The sequence below is a fragment of the Petromyzon marinus genome (assembly GCF_048934315.1).
Source record: "Petromyzon marinus isolate PM22_M1 ecotype Great Lakes invasive population chromosome 84 unlocalized genomic scaffold, UKy_Petmar_22M1.pri1.0 chr84_unloc.1, whole genome shotgun sequence".
NCBI lineage: Eukaryota > Metazoa > Chordata > Hyperoartia > Petromyzontiformes > Petromyzontidae > Petromyzon > Petromyzon marinus.
Genome location: NW_027422638.1, coordinates 679,574 through 696,807, shown reverse-complemented (window position 1 = coordinate 696,807; position 17,234 = coordinate 679,574). Strand labels below are relative to the sequence as shown.

The following is a 17,234-nucleotide window of genomic DNA, read 5'->3' as shown; positions in this document are numbered from 1 at the left end:
GATGGCGACCTTAAAGGTCACAGGGTGGGGTGGTGGGGTGGGGGGAGGTGGTTTGGTGCGGCGCGCCGTGACGTGTTGACGTCATCACGTCAAAACGTCACCACTTGCGACGTGCTGACGTCATCACGCAGCTCCCCTTCGGTGTCATTAACGCGAAGGCGACCTTCAAGGTATGGGTGTCGCGCGTGCCGAATTATTCTTAAAACGTTTTTTTTTTAAACAACAAAACCAGATTCTAAGCCCGCCTTTTTATTTTATTTTACTTTCGTTAAAACGTTTACCTCGCGCGTCGAAGTTTAAACAAAAAAAATTAGTTTTTTTTAATTAAATAAATTCGCCTCAGAGGAGACGGGGCCTTAGGCCTAACGCTAAGGCCTCTGTAAACGGAGCTCCTTGGGCCGAAACGTCGGACGCTAAATTGGGGGGGGTTTCTCTTTGGTCGAACCTCAATAGCAACGATAGCCAGCGTTCGCCGCACGTCGCTCGTGCCAGGCTAGGTGCACCAGGATGAGGAGGAGGTCACTGGTCAGACCCTGCAGGTGCCATGGGTTGACTGCTGTGCCAGGCTAGGTGCACGAGGAGGTCACGGGACAGAGCCTGCAGGTGCCGTGGGTTGACTGCTGTGCCAGGCTAGGTGCATGAGGAGGAGGTCACGGGACAGACCCTGCAGATGCCATGGGTTGTACTGCTGTGCCAGGCTAGGTGCACGAGGAGGTATAAGTCACGGGACAGACCCTGCAGGTGCCATGGGTTGTACTGCCGTGCCAGGCTAGGTGCACGAGGAGGAGGTCACTGGTCAGACCCTGCAGGTGCCAGGGGTTGACTGCTGTGCCAGGCTAGGTGCACGAGGAGGAGGTCACGGGACAGACCCTGCAGGTGCCATGGGTTGACTGCTGTGCCAGGCTAGGTGCATGAGGAGGAGGTCACGGGACAGACCCTGCAGATGCCATGGGTTGTACTGCTGTGCCAGGCTAGGTGCACCAGGAGGAGGTCACGGGACAGACCCAGCAGGTGCTATTGGTTATACTGCTGTGCCAGGCTAGGTGCATGAGGAGGAGGTCACGGGACAGACCCTGCAGGTGCCATGGGTTGACTGCTGTGCCAGGCTAGGTGCACGAGGAGGAGGTCACGTGATAGACCCAACAGGTGGCATGGGTTGTACTGCTGTGCCAGGCTAGGTGCAGGTGGAGGAGGTCACGTGATAGACCCAGCAGGTGCCATGGGTTGACTGCTGTGCCAGGCTAGGTGCAGGTGGAGGTCACTGGTCAGACCCAGCAGATGCCATGGGTTGACTGCTGTGCCAGGCTAGGTGCATGAGGAAGAGGTCACAGGATAGACCCAGGTTTCCGGTGGATTGACTGCTGTGCCAGGCTAGGTGCAGCTGCACAAAACTGGGCTCCCCACTGTGCCAACTCGCTGCGCTTTACCCGCCCGGCGCAGCTCCGCTCGTTGTTGTGAGCGTCGCCCCTCCGCCCTCCGCCGTTGTTCCTGGTGGGGCGAATTGCCTCCGAACTGCCCAGTAGCCTCGGGGTTCACCTAGCCTGGCACTGCCCAGTAGCGGCGTCCTCCACGAGCCCCCTCTGTCCGGCCAAACAAACGCCGCTTGGGCATGCCGGTGGCCTTTGCATGCGGGTCACGTGACCCGCATGCCCAGCCACCCACACACACAGGAAGACAAAGATCCCCCGGTAGAGCCTTTAGTCGCACTTACGGCCAGGAATGTGGCGCGCGTAGTGGGGGTTGGTGTGGCCGGCACCTCGGCCGGCTGCCTCTGTCTCCAGATGTTTCACTGCACACCGCACCGGATAATAATTTGAGGACGAGTCGACCTTAGGGGAGGCCTCAAACCCACCCACACACTCACCCAATCCACCCACCCACTCACCCACCCACTCACCCAGTCCACCCACCCACTCGCCCACCCACTCGCCCACTCACCCGCCCACTCACCCGCCCACTCACCCTCTCACCGCACCTGCTACTAATTTGAGGTCGAGGCGACCTAGGGGAGGCCCAGGACCGTTTGAGAGAATCGCCGTCACTGGGTGTTGGCGATGGGCTTGAGCGGGAGTCGAACTCGGGACGCCGTTTTTGCAGTGCGGCGCTAACTGTCTTCGGGAAGAGGGGAAAAGAGGTGTGGTAGTGGTGGTGGTAGCGGATGTCTCCTTCCTGCCTGTGTCTCCTTTCACCTAGCCCACCCACTGACTAATGTACCCATCCACCCAATCGCCCATCCACCCACTTGCCCATCCACCCACTCGCCCATCCACCCACTCGCCCATCCACCCACTCGCCCATCCAACCACTCGCCCATCCACCCACTCGCCCATCCACCCACTCGCCCATCCGCCCACTCGCCCATCCACCCACTCGCCCATCCACCCACTCGCCCATCCACCCACTCGCCCATCCACCCACTCGCCCATCCACCCACTCGCCCATCCACCCACTCGCCCATCCACCCACTCGCCCATCCACCCGCTCGCCCATCCACCCGCTCGCCCATCGACCCACTCGCTCATCCACCCACTCGCTCATCCACCCACTCGCCCATCCACCCACTCGCCCATCCACCCACTCGCCCATCCACCCACTCGCCCATCCACCCACTCGCCCATCTGCCCACTCGCTCATCCACCCACTCGCCCATCCACCCACTCGCTCATCCACCCACTCGCTCATCCACCCACTCGCCCATCTACCCACTCGCTCATCCACTCACTCGCTCATCCACCCACTCGCCCATCCACCCACTCGCCCATCTGCCCACTCGCTCATCCACCCACTCGCCCATCCACCCACTCGCCCATCCACCCACTCGCCCATCCACCCACTCGCTCATCCACCCACTCGCCCATCTACCCAAACGCTCATCCACCCACTCGCTCATCCACCCCCTCGCCCATCCACCCACTCGCCCATCTACCCACTCGCCCATCTACCCACTCGCCCATCCACCCACTCGCCCATCCACCCACTCGCCCATCCACGCACTCGCCCATCCACCCACTCGCCCATCTACCCACTCGCCCATCCACCCCCTCGCCCATCCACCCACTCGCTCATCCACCCACTCGCTCATCCACCCACTCGCTCATCCACCCACTCGCCCATCCACCCACTCGCCCATCCACGCACTCGCTCATCCACCCACTCGCCCATCCACCCGCTCGCCCACCCACTCGCCCACCCACCCACCCACTCGCCCACCCACTCACTCGCCCACCCACCCACTCGCCCATCCACCCACTCGCCCATCCACCCACTCGCCCATCCACCCACTCGCCCATCCACCCACTCGCTCATCCACCCACTCGCTCATCCACCCACTCGCCCATCCACCCACTCGCCCACTCCCCCACTCGCCCATCCACCCACTCGCCCACCCCCTCACCTACCCACTCGCCCACGCACCCACTCGCAAACCACCTGTGAAACCAACCACCCACTCTCCCTCCCATCCACCCACTCACCCATCCACCTATTCACCCATCCACCCAACATTACACCAATTTACCCACTCGCCCAACCACCCACTCACTCGCCCTTTCACCCGCCTTCCCATCCACCCGCCCACCCATCCACCCACTCGCCCGCCCACTCGCCCGCCCACCCACGCACCCACTCGCCCACCCACTCGCCCACCCACCCACTCGCCCACCCGCCCGCCCACCCACTCGCCCGCCCACCCACTCGCCCACCCACCCACTCGCCCACCCACTCGCCCGCCCACCCACTCGCCCACCCACCCACTCGCCCACCCACCTGCCCACCCGCCCACCCACTCGCTCACCCACCCGCCCACCCGCCCACTCGTCCACCCTCCCACCAATGTACCCGCTCTTCCTCCCATCCACACCCCTCCCCTCCCCCCCCCACCATCTTCTCACCGCAGCTCTGCAGCGATGGGGGGCGACCACCTTGAGTTTGGGCGGCTGGCACGCGTGAGGCACGTTGTCACCTTCAGCCTCTCGCCCTTCGAGCAGCGAGCCTTCGCGAACTTCTTCACCCAGGCGCTCCCCAACACCCTGCGCCGAATTAGCGCGCAGGCCCTGAGGGTGGGCCCACGTGAGTCCACGCACGCGCCCCGCTCGCACACTCACTCACTCACTCATCCACACACTCACCCACACACTCACCCACACACTCATCCATACACTCACCCGTACACTCATTCACTCATCCACACACCCGTACGCTCACACACTCACCCGTACGCTCACACGTACACTCACCCACACACTCACACACACTCACTCACTCACTCATCCATACACTCACTCACGCACTCATTCACTCACTCATCCACACACTCACCCACACACTCACTCACTCACTCTACCACACACTCACCCGTACACTCACTCATCCATACACTCACTCACTCAACCATACACTCACCCGTACACTCACACGTACGCTCACCCACACACTCACACACACACACACTCACTCATCCATACACTCATTCACACACTCATTCACACACTCATTCACTCACTCATCCACACACTCACCCGTACACTCACACGTACGCTCACTCACACACGCACTCACTCATCCATACACTCACTCACACACTCATTCACTCACTCACTCACTCATCCACAGACTCACCCGTACGCTCACACGTACACTCACCCACACACTCACATACACTCACTCACTCATCCATACACTCATTCACACACTCATTCACACACTCACCCACACACTCACCCACACACTCACACACTCACTCATCCATACACTCATTCACACACTCACTCACTCACCCACTCACTCACTCATCCACACACTCACCCGTACGCTCACACGTACGCTCACCCACACACTCACACACTCACTCACTCATCCATACACTCATTCACACACTCATTCACACACTCACCCACACACTCACTGATCCATACACTCACCCACACACTCACTCATCCACACACTCACCCACACACTCACACACTCACTCATCCACACACTCACCCACACACTCACTCATCCACACACTCACCCATACGCTCACACGTACACTCACCCACACACTCACACACACACACTCACTCATCCATACACTCACTCACACACTCATCCATACACTCACACACTCACACACTCACTCACTCATCCACACACTCACCCGTACACTCACTCATCCATACACTCACTCACCCACTCACGCAACCATACACTCACCCGTACACTCATTTACACACTCACCCACTCACTCACCCACACACTTACTCACCCACCCACCCACTCACTCACCCACTCATTCATACACTCACCCGTACACTCACACACACATTCACACACACACTCATCCATACACTCATTCACACACTCATCCACACACTCACCCGTACACTCACTCATCCATACACTCACTCACTCACCCACTCACTCAACCATACACTCACCCGTACACTCATTCACACACTCACCCACTCACTCAACCACACACTCACTCACCCACTCATCCATACACTCACCCGTACACTCACTCACCCACACACTCACTCACTCACCCACTCACTCACTCACCCACTCACTCACACACTCACCCATACACTCACCCACACACTCACTCACTCACCCACTCACTCACTCATCCATACACTCACCCGTACACTCACCCACACACTCACCCACACACTCACTCACCCACTCACTCACTCATGCATACACTCACCTGTACACTCATTCACACACTCACCCACACACTCACCTACACACTCACTCACCTACTCACTCACTCATCCATACACTCACCGGTACACTCATTCACACACTTACCCACACACTCACCCACACACTCACTCACCCACTCACTCACTCATCCATACACTCACCCGTACACTCATTCACACACTCACCCACACACTCACCCACACACTCACCCACCCACTCACTCACTCATCCATACACTCACCCGTACACTCATTCACACACTCACCCACACACTCACTCACCCACCCACTCACTCACTCATCCATACACTCACCCATACACTCATTCACACACTCACCCACACACTCACCCACTCACTCACCCACACACTTACTCACTTACCCACTCACTCATCCATACACTCACGCGTACACTCATTCACACACTCACTCACCCACTCACTCACTCATCCATACACTCACCCGTACACTCACCCACACACCCACCCACACACTCACTCACCCACTCACTCATCCATACACTCACCCATACACTCATTCACACACTCACCCACACACTCACCCACACACTCACTCACCCACTCACTCATCCACTCACTCATCCATACACTCACCCGTACACTCATTCACACACTCACCTACACACTCACCCACACACTCACTCACCCACCCACTCACTCACTCATCCATACACTCACCCGTACAATCATTCACACACTCACCCACTCACTCACCCACACACTCACTCACCCACCCACTCACTCACTCACTCATCCATACACTCACCCGTACACTCATTCACACACTCACCCACACACTCACCCACACACTCACCCACACACTCACTCACCCACTCACTCACTCATCCATACACTCACCCGTACACTCATTCACACACTCACTCACCCACACACTCACTCACTCATCCATACACTCACCCGTACACTCATTCACACACTCACCCACACACTCACCCACACATTCACTCATCCACCCACTCACTCATCCATACACTGACCCGTACACTCATCCATACACTCACCTGTACACTCACTCACCCACTCACTCACTCACTCATCCATACACTCACCTGTACACTCATTCACATACTCACCCACACACTTACCCACACACTCACTCACCCACCCACTCACTCACTCGCCCATCCATACACTCACCCGTACTCTCATTCACACACTCACCCACACACTCACCCACACACTCACTCATCCACCCACTCACTCATCCATACACTCACCCGTACACTCATTCACACACTCACCCACACACTCACCCACACACTCACCCACATACTCATTCACTCATCCACTCACTCATCCATACACTAACCCACTCACTCACCCACCCACACACTCACTCATCCATACACTCACCTGTACACTCATTCACATACTCACCCACACACTCACCCACACACTCACTCACCCACCCACTCACTCATCCATACACTAACCCACTCACTCACCCACCCACACACTCACTCACCCACTCACTCACTCACTCATCCATACACTCACCCGTACACTCATTCACACACTCACCCACACACTCACCCACATACTCATTCACTCATCCACTCACTCATCCATACACTAACCCACTCACTCACCCACCCACACACTCACTCATCCACTCACTCACCCACTCACAAACTCTTCCATACACTCACCCGTACATTCATTCACACACTCACCCACTCACCCACACACTCATCCACTCACTAACCCATCCATACACATTTACCCATTCATACACTCACATTCACTCACCCACACACTCACTCATCCACTCAATCATACACTCAATCATACACTCATCCGTTCAATCATACACGTAGTTAATTACCCACTCACTCACCCACCCCTTCACTCACCCACTCACTCACCCACACACTGACGCACCCACACACTCATCCGTACACTCACCCACACACTCACTCACACACTCACTCATCCACTCAATCATACACTCATCTACTCAATCATACACGTAGTTAATTACCCACTCATTCACCCACCCACTCACTCACTCTCCCAGTCACTCTCCCACTCACTCATCCATACACTCACCCATATACTCATCCACTCAAACATACACGTAATTAATTACCCACTCATCCACTCACCCACCCACTCACCCACTCACTCACCCACTCACCCACCCACCCATGCATTCGCTGACGCACTAGCTCACTCACTCATCCACTCAATCTACTTTACCCACTCACTTGCTCACCCATACACTCGCTCACCATATACTCACTCAATTGTACATTTGGTTAGTCATGCACTCATTCACCTACCCACACACCCACTCACTCACCCACCCACTCACCCATACACTCACCCATACACTCACCCACTCACCACTCACCCACCCACTCATTCACCCATCCACTCACCCATCCACTCAGTCACCCACTCACTCACTCACCCACCCACTCACCCATACACTCACCCACCCACTATTCACCCACCCACCACTCAATCACCCACCCACTCACTCACCCACCCACTCACCCACCCACTCACTCACCCACTCATTCACCCACCCACTCACCCACCCACTCACTCACCCACCCACTCAATCACCCACCCACTCACTCACCCACCCACTCACTCACCCACTCATTCACCCACCCACTCACCAACCCACTCACCCATTCACCCACCCACACACCCCGTCTCCCTGTGTCTCTCTCACTGTGTTACTCTCCCTCCCCCTGTGTCTCTCTCCTTCCCTCTCGCTCACTGATTAGCGTGGTTGGCTACGTTCGGTGCACCGTGTCACTCTCTCCCTCTCTGTCTCTCCCTCCCCCTCTGTCTCTCTTCTCCGCTCTCTCTGTCTCTCTCTCTCTCTGTCCTCTCTCTGTCTCTCTCTCTGTCCTCTCTCTGTCTCTCTCTCTGTCCTCTCTCTGTCTCTCTCCCTCTTTGTCTCTCTCCCTCCCTCTCACCCTCTGTCTCCCTCTCTCTGTCTCTCTCTCTCTGTCTCTCTCTCTCCCCCTCTGTCTCTCTTCCCTGCTCTCTCTGTCTCTCTCCCCGTCTCTCCGTGTCTCACTCACCGTGTCTCACTCACCGTGTCACTCTCCCCGTGTCCCTCTCTCTCTCCCCGTGTCCCTCTCTCTCCCCCTCTGTCTCTCTCCCACTCTGTCTCTCTCCCCCTCTCCCCGTGTCCCTCTCTCTGTGTCTCACTGTGTCACTCTCCCCCCCACCATCTCTCCCTCACTCACCGTGTCACTCTCCCCATGTCTCTCTCCCTCTCTGTCTCTCTGTCCCTCTCTGTCTCTCTCCCCCTCTCCCCGTGTCCCTCTCTCTCTCCGTGTCTCACTCTACGTGTCACTCTCTCTCCTCCTCTCTCCCTCCCACTCTGTCTCTCTCCCACTCTGTCTCTCTCCCCCTCTCCCCGTGTCCCTCTCTCTGTCTCACTCACCGTGTCACTCTCGCCCTATCCCTCTCTCTCTCCCTGTGTCCCTCTCTCCGTGTCTCACCGTGTCACTCTCCCCGTGTCACTCTCTCTCTCCCCCTCTCCCGTGTCCCTCTCTCCGTGTCTCACTCACCGTGTCACTCTCCCTCCCACCATCTCTCCCTCACTCACCGTGTCACTCTCTCCGTGTCCCTCTCTGTCTCTCTCCCCGTCTCTCCGTGTCTCACTCACCGTGTCTCACTCCCCGTGTCACTCTCGCCCTGTCTCACTCACCGTGTCACTCTCCCCGTGTCCCTCTCTCTCTCCCCGTGTCCCTCTCTCTCCCCCTCTGTCTCTCTCCCACTCTGTCTCTCTCCCACTCTGTCTCTCTCCCACTCTGTCTCTCTCCCCGTGTCCCTCTCTCTGTGTCTCACCGTGTCACTCTCCCCCCCACCATCTCTCCCTCACTCACCGTGTCACTCTCTCTCCGTGTCTCACTCACCGTGTCACTCTCTCTCCCCCTCTCTCACCGTGTCACTCTCCCCGTGTCTCACTCACCGTGTCACTCTCCCCCCCCACCATCTCTCACTCACCGTGTCACTCTCCCCGTGTCTCACCGTGTCACTCTCCCCGTGTCTCACTCACCGTGTCACTCTCCCCGTGTCTCACTCACCGTGTCACTCTCCCCCCCCACCATCTCTCACTCACCGTGTCACTCTCCCCGTGTCTCACCGTGTCACTCTCCCCGTGTCTCACTCACCGTGTCACTCTCTCTCCCCCTCTCTCACCGTGTCACTCTCCCCGTGTCTCACTCACCGTGTCACTCTCCCCGTGTCTCACCGTGTCACTCTCCCCGTGTCCCTCTCTCCGTGTCTCACTCACCGTGTCACTCTCTCTCCCCCTCTCTCACCGTGTCACTCTCCCCGTGTCTCACTCACCGTGTCACTCTCCCCCCCCACCATCTCTCACTCACCGTGTCACTCTCCCCCTCTCTCACCGTGTCACTCTCCCCGTGTCTCACTCACCGTGTCACTCTCCCCCCCACCATCTCTCACTCACCGTGTCACTCTCCCCGTGTCTCACCGTGTCACTCTCCCCGTGTCTCACTCACCGTGTCACTCTCCCCCCCCACCATCTCTCACTCACCGTGTCACTCTCCCCGTGTCTCACCGTGTCACTCTCCCCGTGTCTCACTCACCGTGTCACTCTCCCCCCCCACCATCTCTCACTCACCGTGTCACTCTCCCCGTGTCTCACCGTGTCACTCTCCCCGTGTCTCACTCACCGTGTCACTCTCCCCGTGTCTCACTCACCGTGTCACTCTCCCCCCCCACCATCTCTCACTCACTGTGTCACTCTCCCCGTGTCTCACCGTGTCACTCTCCCCGTGTCTCACTCACCGTGTCACTCTCTCCCCCCTCTCTCACCGTGTCACTCTCCCCGTGTCTCACTCACCGTGTCACTCTCCCCGTGTCTCACCGTGTCACTCTCCCCGTGTCCCTCTCTCCGTGTCTCACTCACCGTGTCACTCTCTCTCCCCCTCTCTCACCGTGTCACTCTCCCCGTGTCTCACTCACCGTGTCACTCTCCCCCCCCCACCATCTCTCACTCACCGTGTCACTCTCCCCGTGTCTCACTCACCGTGTCACTCTCCCCCCCACCATCTCCCACTCACCGTGTCACTCTCCCCGTGTCTCACCGTGTCACTCTCCCCGTGTCTCACTCACCGTGTCACTCTCCCCCCCCACCATCTCTCACTCACCGTGTCACTCTCCCCGTGTCTCACCGTGTCACTCTCCCCGTGTCTCACTCACCGTGTCACTCTCCCCGTGTCTCACTCACCGTGTCACTCTCCCCCCCACCATCTCTCCCCCTCTCCCCGTGTCCCTCTCTCCGTGTCTCACTCACCGTGTCACTGTCTCTCTCCCTCTCTGTCTCTCTCCCCCTCTCACCGTGTCACTCTCTCTCCCCCTCTCCCCGTGTCTCACTCACCGTGTCACTCTCTCTCCCCCTCTCCCCGTGTCCCTCTCTGTCTCTCTCCCCCTCTCCCCGTATCCCTCCGTGTCTCACTCACCGTGTCTCACTCTCCCCCCCACCATCTCTCACTCACCGTGTCACTCTCCCCGTGTCTCACCGTGTCACTCTCCCCGTGTCTCACTCACCGTGTCACTCTCCCCCCCACCATCTCTCCCTCTCTCACCGTGTCACTCTCTCCGTGTCTCACTCACTGTGTCACTCTCCCCGTGTCTCTCTCTCTCCCCCTCTCTGTCTCTCTCCCCCTCTCCCCGTGTCTCACTCACCGTGTCACTCTCCCCCCCACCATCTCTCACTCACCGTGTCACTCTCCCCGTGTCTCACTCACCGTGTCACTCTCCCCCCCCACCATCTCTCACTCACCGTGTCACTCTCCCCGTGTCTCACCGTGTCACTCTCCCCGTGTCTCACTCACCGTGTCACTCTCCCCCCCCACCATCTCTCACTCACCGTGTCACTCTCCCCGTGTCTCACTCACCGTGTCACTCTCCCCGTGTCTCACCGTGTCACTCTCCCCGTGTCTCACTCACCGTGTCACTCTCCCCCCCCACCATCTCTCACTCACTGTGTCACTCTCCCCGTGTCTCACCGTGTCACTCTCCCCGTGTCTCACTCACCGTGTCACTCTCCCCCTCCACCATCTCTCACTCACCGTGTCACTCTCCCCGTGTCTCACCGTGTCACTCTCCCCGTGTCTCACCGTGTCACTCTCCCCGTGTCTCACCGTGTCACTCTCCCCGTGTCTCACTCACCGTGTCTCACTCTCCCCTCCCCCTCTCTCCCCCTCTCCCCGTGTCTCACTCACCATGTCACTCTCTCTCCCCCTCTCCCCGTGTCCCTCTCTGTCTCTCTCCCCCTCTCCCCGTATCCCTCCGTGTCTCACTCACCGTGTCACTCTCCCCCCCCACCATCTCTCACTCACCGTGTCACTCTCCCCGTGTCTCACCGTGTCACTCTCCCCGTGTCTCACTCACCGTGTCACTCTCCCCGTGTCTCACTCACCGTGTCACTCTCTCTCTCCCTCTCTGTCTCTCTCCCCCTCTCCCCGTGTCCCTCTCTCCGTGTCTCACTCACCGTGTCACTCTCTCTCCCCCTCTCTCACCGTGTCACTCTCCCCGTGTCTCACTCACCGTGTCACTCTCCCCGTGTCTCACCGTGTCACTCTCCCCGTGTCTCACTCACCGTGTCACTCTCCCCGTGTCCCTCTCTCCGTGTCTCACTCACCGTGTCACTCTCTCTCCCCCTCTCTCACCGTGTCACTCTCCCCGTGTCTCACTCACCGTGTCACTCTCCCCGTGTCTCACCGTGTCACTCTCCCCGTGTCCCTCTCTCCGTGTCTCACTCACCGTGTCACTCTCTCTCCCCCTCTCTCACCGTGTCACTCTCCCCGTGTCTCACTCACCGTGTCACTCTCCCCCCCCACCATCTCCCACTCACCGTGTCACTCTCCCCGTGTCTCACCGTGTCACTCTCCCCGTGTCTCACTCACCGTGTCACTCTCCCCGTGTCTCACCGTGTCACTCTCCCCGTGTCTCACCGTGTCACTCTCCCCGTGTCTCACCGTGTCACTCTCCCCGTGTCTCACCGTGTCACTCTCCCCGTGTCTCACCGTGTCACTCTCCCCGTGTCTCACTCACCGTGTCTCACTCTCCCCTCCCCCTCTCTCCCCCTCTCCCCGTGTCTCACTCACCGTGTCACTCTCTCTCCCCCTCTCCCCGTGTCCCTCTCTGTCTCTCTCCCCCTCTCCCCGTATCCCTCCGTGTCTCACTCACCGTGTCTCACTCTCCCCCCCCACCATCTCTCACTCACCGTGTCACTCTCCCCGTGTCTCACCGTGTCACTCTCCCCGTGTCTCACTCACCGTGTCACTCTCCCCCCCACCATCTCTCACTCACCGTGTCACTCTCCCCGTGTCTCACCTTGTCACTCTCCCCGTGTCTCACTCACCGTGTCACTCTCCCCGTGTCTCACTCACCGTGTCACTCTCCCCCCCACCATCTCTCCCCCTCTCCCCGTGTCCCTCTCTCCGTGTCTCACTCACCGTGTCACTGTCTCTCTCCCTCTCTGTCTCTCTCCCCCTCTCACCGTGTCACTCTCTCTCCCCCTCTCCCCGTGTCTCACTCACCGTGTCACTCTCTCTCCCCCTCTCCCCGTGTCCCTCTCTGTCTCTCTCCCCCTCTCCCCGTATCCCTCCGTGTCTCACTCACCGTGTCTCACTCTCCCCCCCACCATCTCTCACTCACCGTGTCACTCTCCCCGTGTCTCACCGTGTCACTCTCCCCGTGTCTCACTCACTGTGTCACTCTCCCCCCCACCATCTCTCCCTCTCTCACCGTGTCACTCTCTCCGTGTCTCACTCACTGTGTCACTCTCCCCGTGTCTCTCTCTCTCCCCCTCTCTGTCTCTCTCCCCCTCTCCCCGTGTCTCACTCACCGTGTCACTCTCCCCCCCCACCATCTCTCACTCACCGTGTCACTCTCCCCGTGTCTCACCGTGTCACTCTCCCCGTGTCTCACTCACCGTGTCACTCTCCACCCCCACCATCTCTCACTCACCGTGTCACTCTCCCCGTGTCTCACCGTGTCACTCTCCCCCCCCACCATCTCTCACTCACCGTGTCACTCTCCCCGTGTCTCACTCACCGTGTCTCTCTCCCCCTCCACCATCTCTCACTCACCGTGTCACTCTCCCCGTGTCTCACCGTGTCACTCTCCCCGTGTCTCACTCACCGTGTCACTCTCCCCCCCCACCATCTCTCACTCACCGTGTCACTCTCCCCGTGTCTCACCGTGTCACTCTCCCCGTGTCTCACTCACCGTGTCACTCTCCCCCCCCACCATCTCTCACTCACCGTGTCACTCTCCCCGTGTCTCACTCACCGTGTCACTCTCCCCCTCCACCATCTCTCACTCACCGTGTCACTCTCCCTGTGTCTCACCGTGTCACTCTCCCCGTGTCTCACTCACCGTGTCACTCTCCCCCCCCACCATCTCTCACTCACCGTGTCACTCTCCCCGTGTCTCACCGTGTCACTCTCCCCATGTCTCACTCACCGTGTCACTCTCCCCCTCCACCATCTCTCACTCACCGTGTCACTCTCCCCGTGTCTCACCGTGTCACTCTCCCCGTGTCTCACCGTGTCACTCTCCCCGTGTCTCACCGTGTCACTCTCCCCGTGTCTCACCGTGTCACTCTCCCCGTGTCTCACTCACCGTGTCTCACTCTCCCCTCCCCCTCTCCCCCCTCCCGCCCCCCTCAACGCCGCTCAGCGTTCATGTTGCTCTACTTCATCTACGACTATGGCTCCAAGGAGTTCACACGCTCACGGCGCAAGGACTCCTCCCTGTACTCCGACGACGAGTGACGGTTTCGCGCGGGAGAGGTGGGAGGGGAGGAGAGGTGAAGGAGAGAGAGAGAGAGGCGAGGAGAGGCGAGGAGAGGCTCAGGAGAATTCGACTCGTAGGCAACAGCGCACGGATAGGCGCAGGACAACAATAACAACAACAATAACAACAACAATAACAACAACACAGACAAAGACACAACAACAATAACAATAACAACACAGACAAAGACACACACACAGACACAACAACAACAACAATAACAACAACAACACAGACAAAGACACACACACAGACACAACAACAACAACAATAACAACAACACAGACAAAGACACACACACAGACACAACAACAACAATAACAACAACAACACAGACAAAGACACACACACAGACACAACAACAACAATAACAACAACACAGACAAAGACACACACACAGACACAATAACAACAACAATAACAACAACAATAACACAGACAAAGACACACAAACAGACACAACAACAATAACAACAACAACACAGACAAAGACACACAAAGACACAACAACAACAACAATAACAACAACAACAACACAGACAAAGACACACACACAGACACAACAACAACAACAATAACAACAACAACAACACAGACAAAGACACACACACAGACACAACAACAACAACAACCGCCATTCGCCAACTCAGTGGCAGTGACGTCACCACGACGCTTGTGCCAGGCTATGTGCACTTTGAGGCCAGACACACACACGTATAGACAAACACAGACACACATATGGACAAAGACACACAGATACACACATGGACAAAGACACAACAACAACAACCGCCATTCGCCACTCTGTGGCGGTGACGTCACCACGACGCTTGTGCCAGGCCATGTGCACCTTGAGACACAGACACACACACATATAGACAAACACATAGTGAATTAACACACACACACACGCTTGTGTCAGTCTGACCCAATGTTAATAAACACAACCTTTGTGTTCCTATGCGCCTGTGCTGTGTGTGAGTTAGTGAGTGTGCGTGTCAGTGAGTAAGTGTGCGTGTCAGTGAGTAAGTGTGCGTGTCAGTGAGTAAGTGTGCGTGTCAGTGAGTAAGTGTGCGTGTCAGTGAGTAAGTGTACGTGTGTGTGTCTGTGTGTGTGTGAATGTGTGTGCGTGCATGTATGTGTGTGTGCGTGTATGCGTGTGTGTGTGTACGTGCGTGCCGACCCAAGTTCGATTCACGCTCACGGCCAACGCCAGTGACGATTATCTGAACCGGTCTTGGGCCTCCCCTGGGTCGACTCAGCCTCAAATGAGTACCTGGTGTGGTGTGTAGTAAACATCGCCACTGGGGGAGACAAAGGCGGTCGGGCGTGGTGCTGGCCACCCACCCCCTCGTGTGCCGTTCCGGCCTTCATAGGCGCTCGCTAACAGCGCTTGCCCCAACAGGCTAATCGGGGATATTTTTTTTATGTGCGTGAGAGTTATTGCCAAACCCCATTTGGCAGAGCCAGGAGATTGAATCCTTACCCTCGGGGTTCCTCCAGAAACAGCAAAAAGCCATTGCGGGTGGCCACGTGGAATGTTCGAACACTCGCTGAGAGGCTGCCACTCCTCTGTCAGGAGCTGGAACGGTACCGACCTGGATCTCTGTGGTATTCAGGAGGTCTGGTGGAACGGCTCTGGCTCCTTGCCACCATGAGGGGTGGACAGTCCTCTACTCAGGGCAGGAGACTTCCAAACAAGAGGATGTGGCTGTTCATCTGAACAAAAGTATGAAGGGGGTGTGGGAGCGTGGCGGGTGAGGTGTGGGAAGCTGTAAGCCCCAGGCTACTTTGGGTTTGCCTTCCCATCAACTCGAGGAACATCCGTGGAGGGATGCAGGCAAGGTTGATGAGTCAGATGCCTTCTATGACCTCCTGTCACAGGTGCTAGCTAAAGTGGCCCCTTGGGATAGAGTCATCTTGTTGTGTGACTTCAATGCCCGAGTTGGTCATGATGCTGGCACCTGGTCTGGAGTATTTGGAAGGCATGGGCCAGATCAGCTCAATAACAGCAGTAGGAGGCTGCTAGATTTTTGTGCAGCCCATGGGCTTGGAATTACCAACACGCTGTTCCGGCATCGGCGCATCCACACAACATCATGGATGCATGCCGGGTCCAAGCAAGAACATCTGCTGGACTACATAGTGACGGACCAGCGGATGCGAGCCCATGTCCTTGACACCAGGACCTACCATGGAGCTGATCTGCCCTCTGACCATCGACTTGTCATCTGTAAGATGTGCCTGCCATTCTTCCACTCCGGTGGTGGGTGTACACACAGGACCCCATTCAAACCCATAGTGGCCTGGTCTCGGCTAGCTGATGAAAGTTGCAAGTGAGAATTTCATCATCGCTTGCGGCTGGGGATGGCATCGTCCCCCACTCCTGATGTTGAGAGAAAATGGGCAAGTATAGGTCTGTGGCTCATGCAGCTGCAATGGCTGCGTTGGGTACGCGGTCCAGACCTCCCCAGAGACCCTGGCTGAGAGAGGAGGTATTCAGGCTGGCTGAGAAAAAGCGACAGGCCCACTCTCATCATCTACAGAATCCCACGTCAGAGGATAAGGAGGCTTACCGCAGCCTTTGCTTGGAGGTTCAGAGAGCCGTGAGGTAGTGGTCACGGGTTGCTGAGGAGATGGAATCTGCCTCAGTGGCCCACGATCACAAATCCATCAAAGTAACTTGCAGCGCCACACATTACCA

The 17,234-nt window shown here is 57.7% G+C and overlaps 1 protein-coding gene and 1 long non-coding RNA gene across 2 annotated transcripts in view; one reads left to right on the top strand and one right to left on the bottom strand.

Annotated features, from left to right (window-relative positions):
* The window catches only part of LOC142908405 (uncharacterized), a 234,127-nt gene that overhangs the window by 214,054 nt on the left and 2,839 nt on the right, over positions 1-17,234 (bottom strand). The gene's annotated exons all lie outside the window — the stretch shown is intronic.
* Positions 46-15,491, top strand: LOC142908403 (cytochrome b-c1 complex subunit 8-like). Its single transcript, XM_076059026.1, has 3 exons — positions 46-170; positions 3,896-4,068; positions 14,414-15,491. The coding sequence occupies exons 2-3, from the start codon at positions 3,906-3,908 to the stop codon at positions 14,506-14,508; spliced, it is 258 nt and encodes an 85-aa protein (XP_075915141.1). The 5' UTR covers positions 46-170; positions 3,896-3,905; the 3' UTR covers positions 14,509-15,491.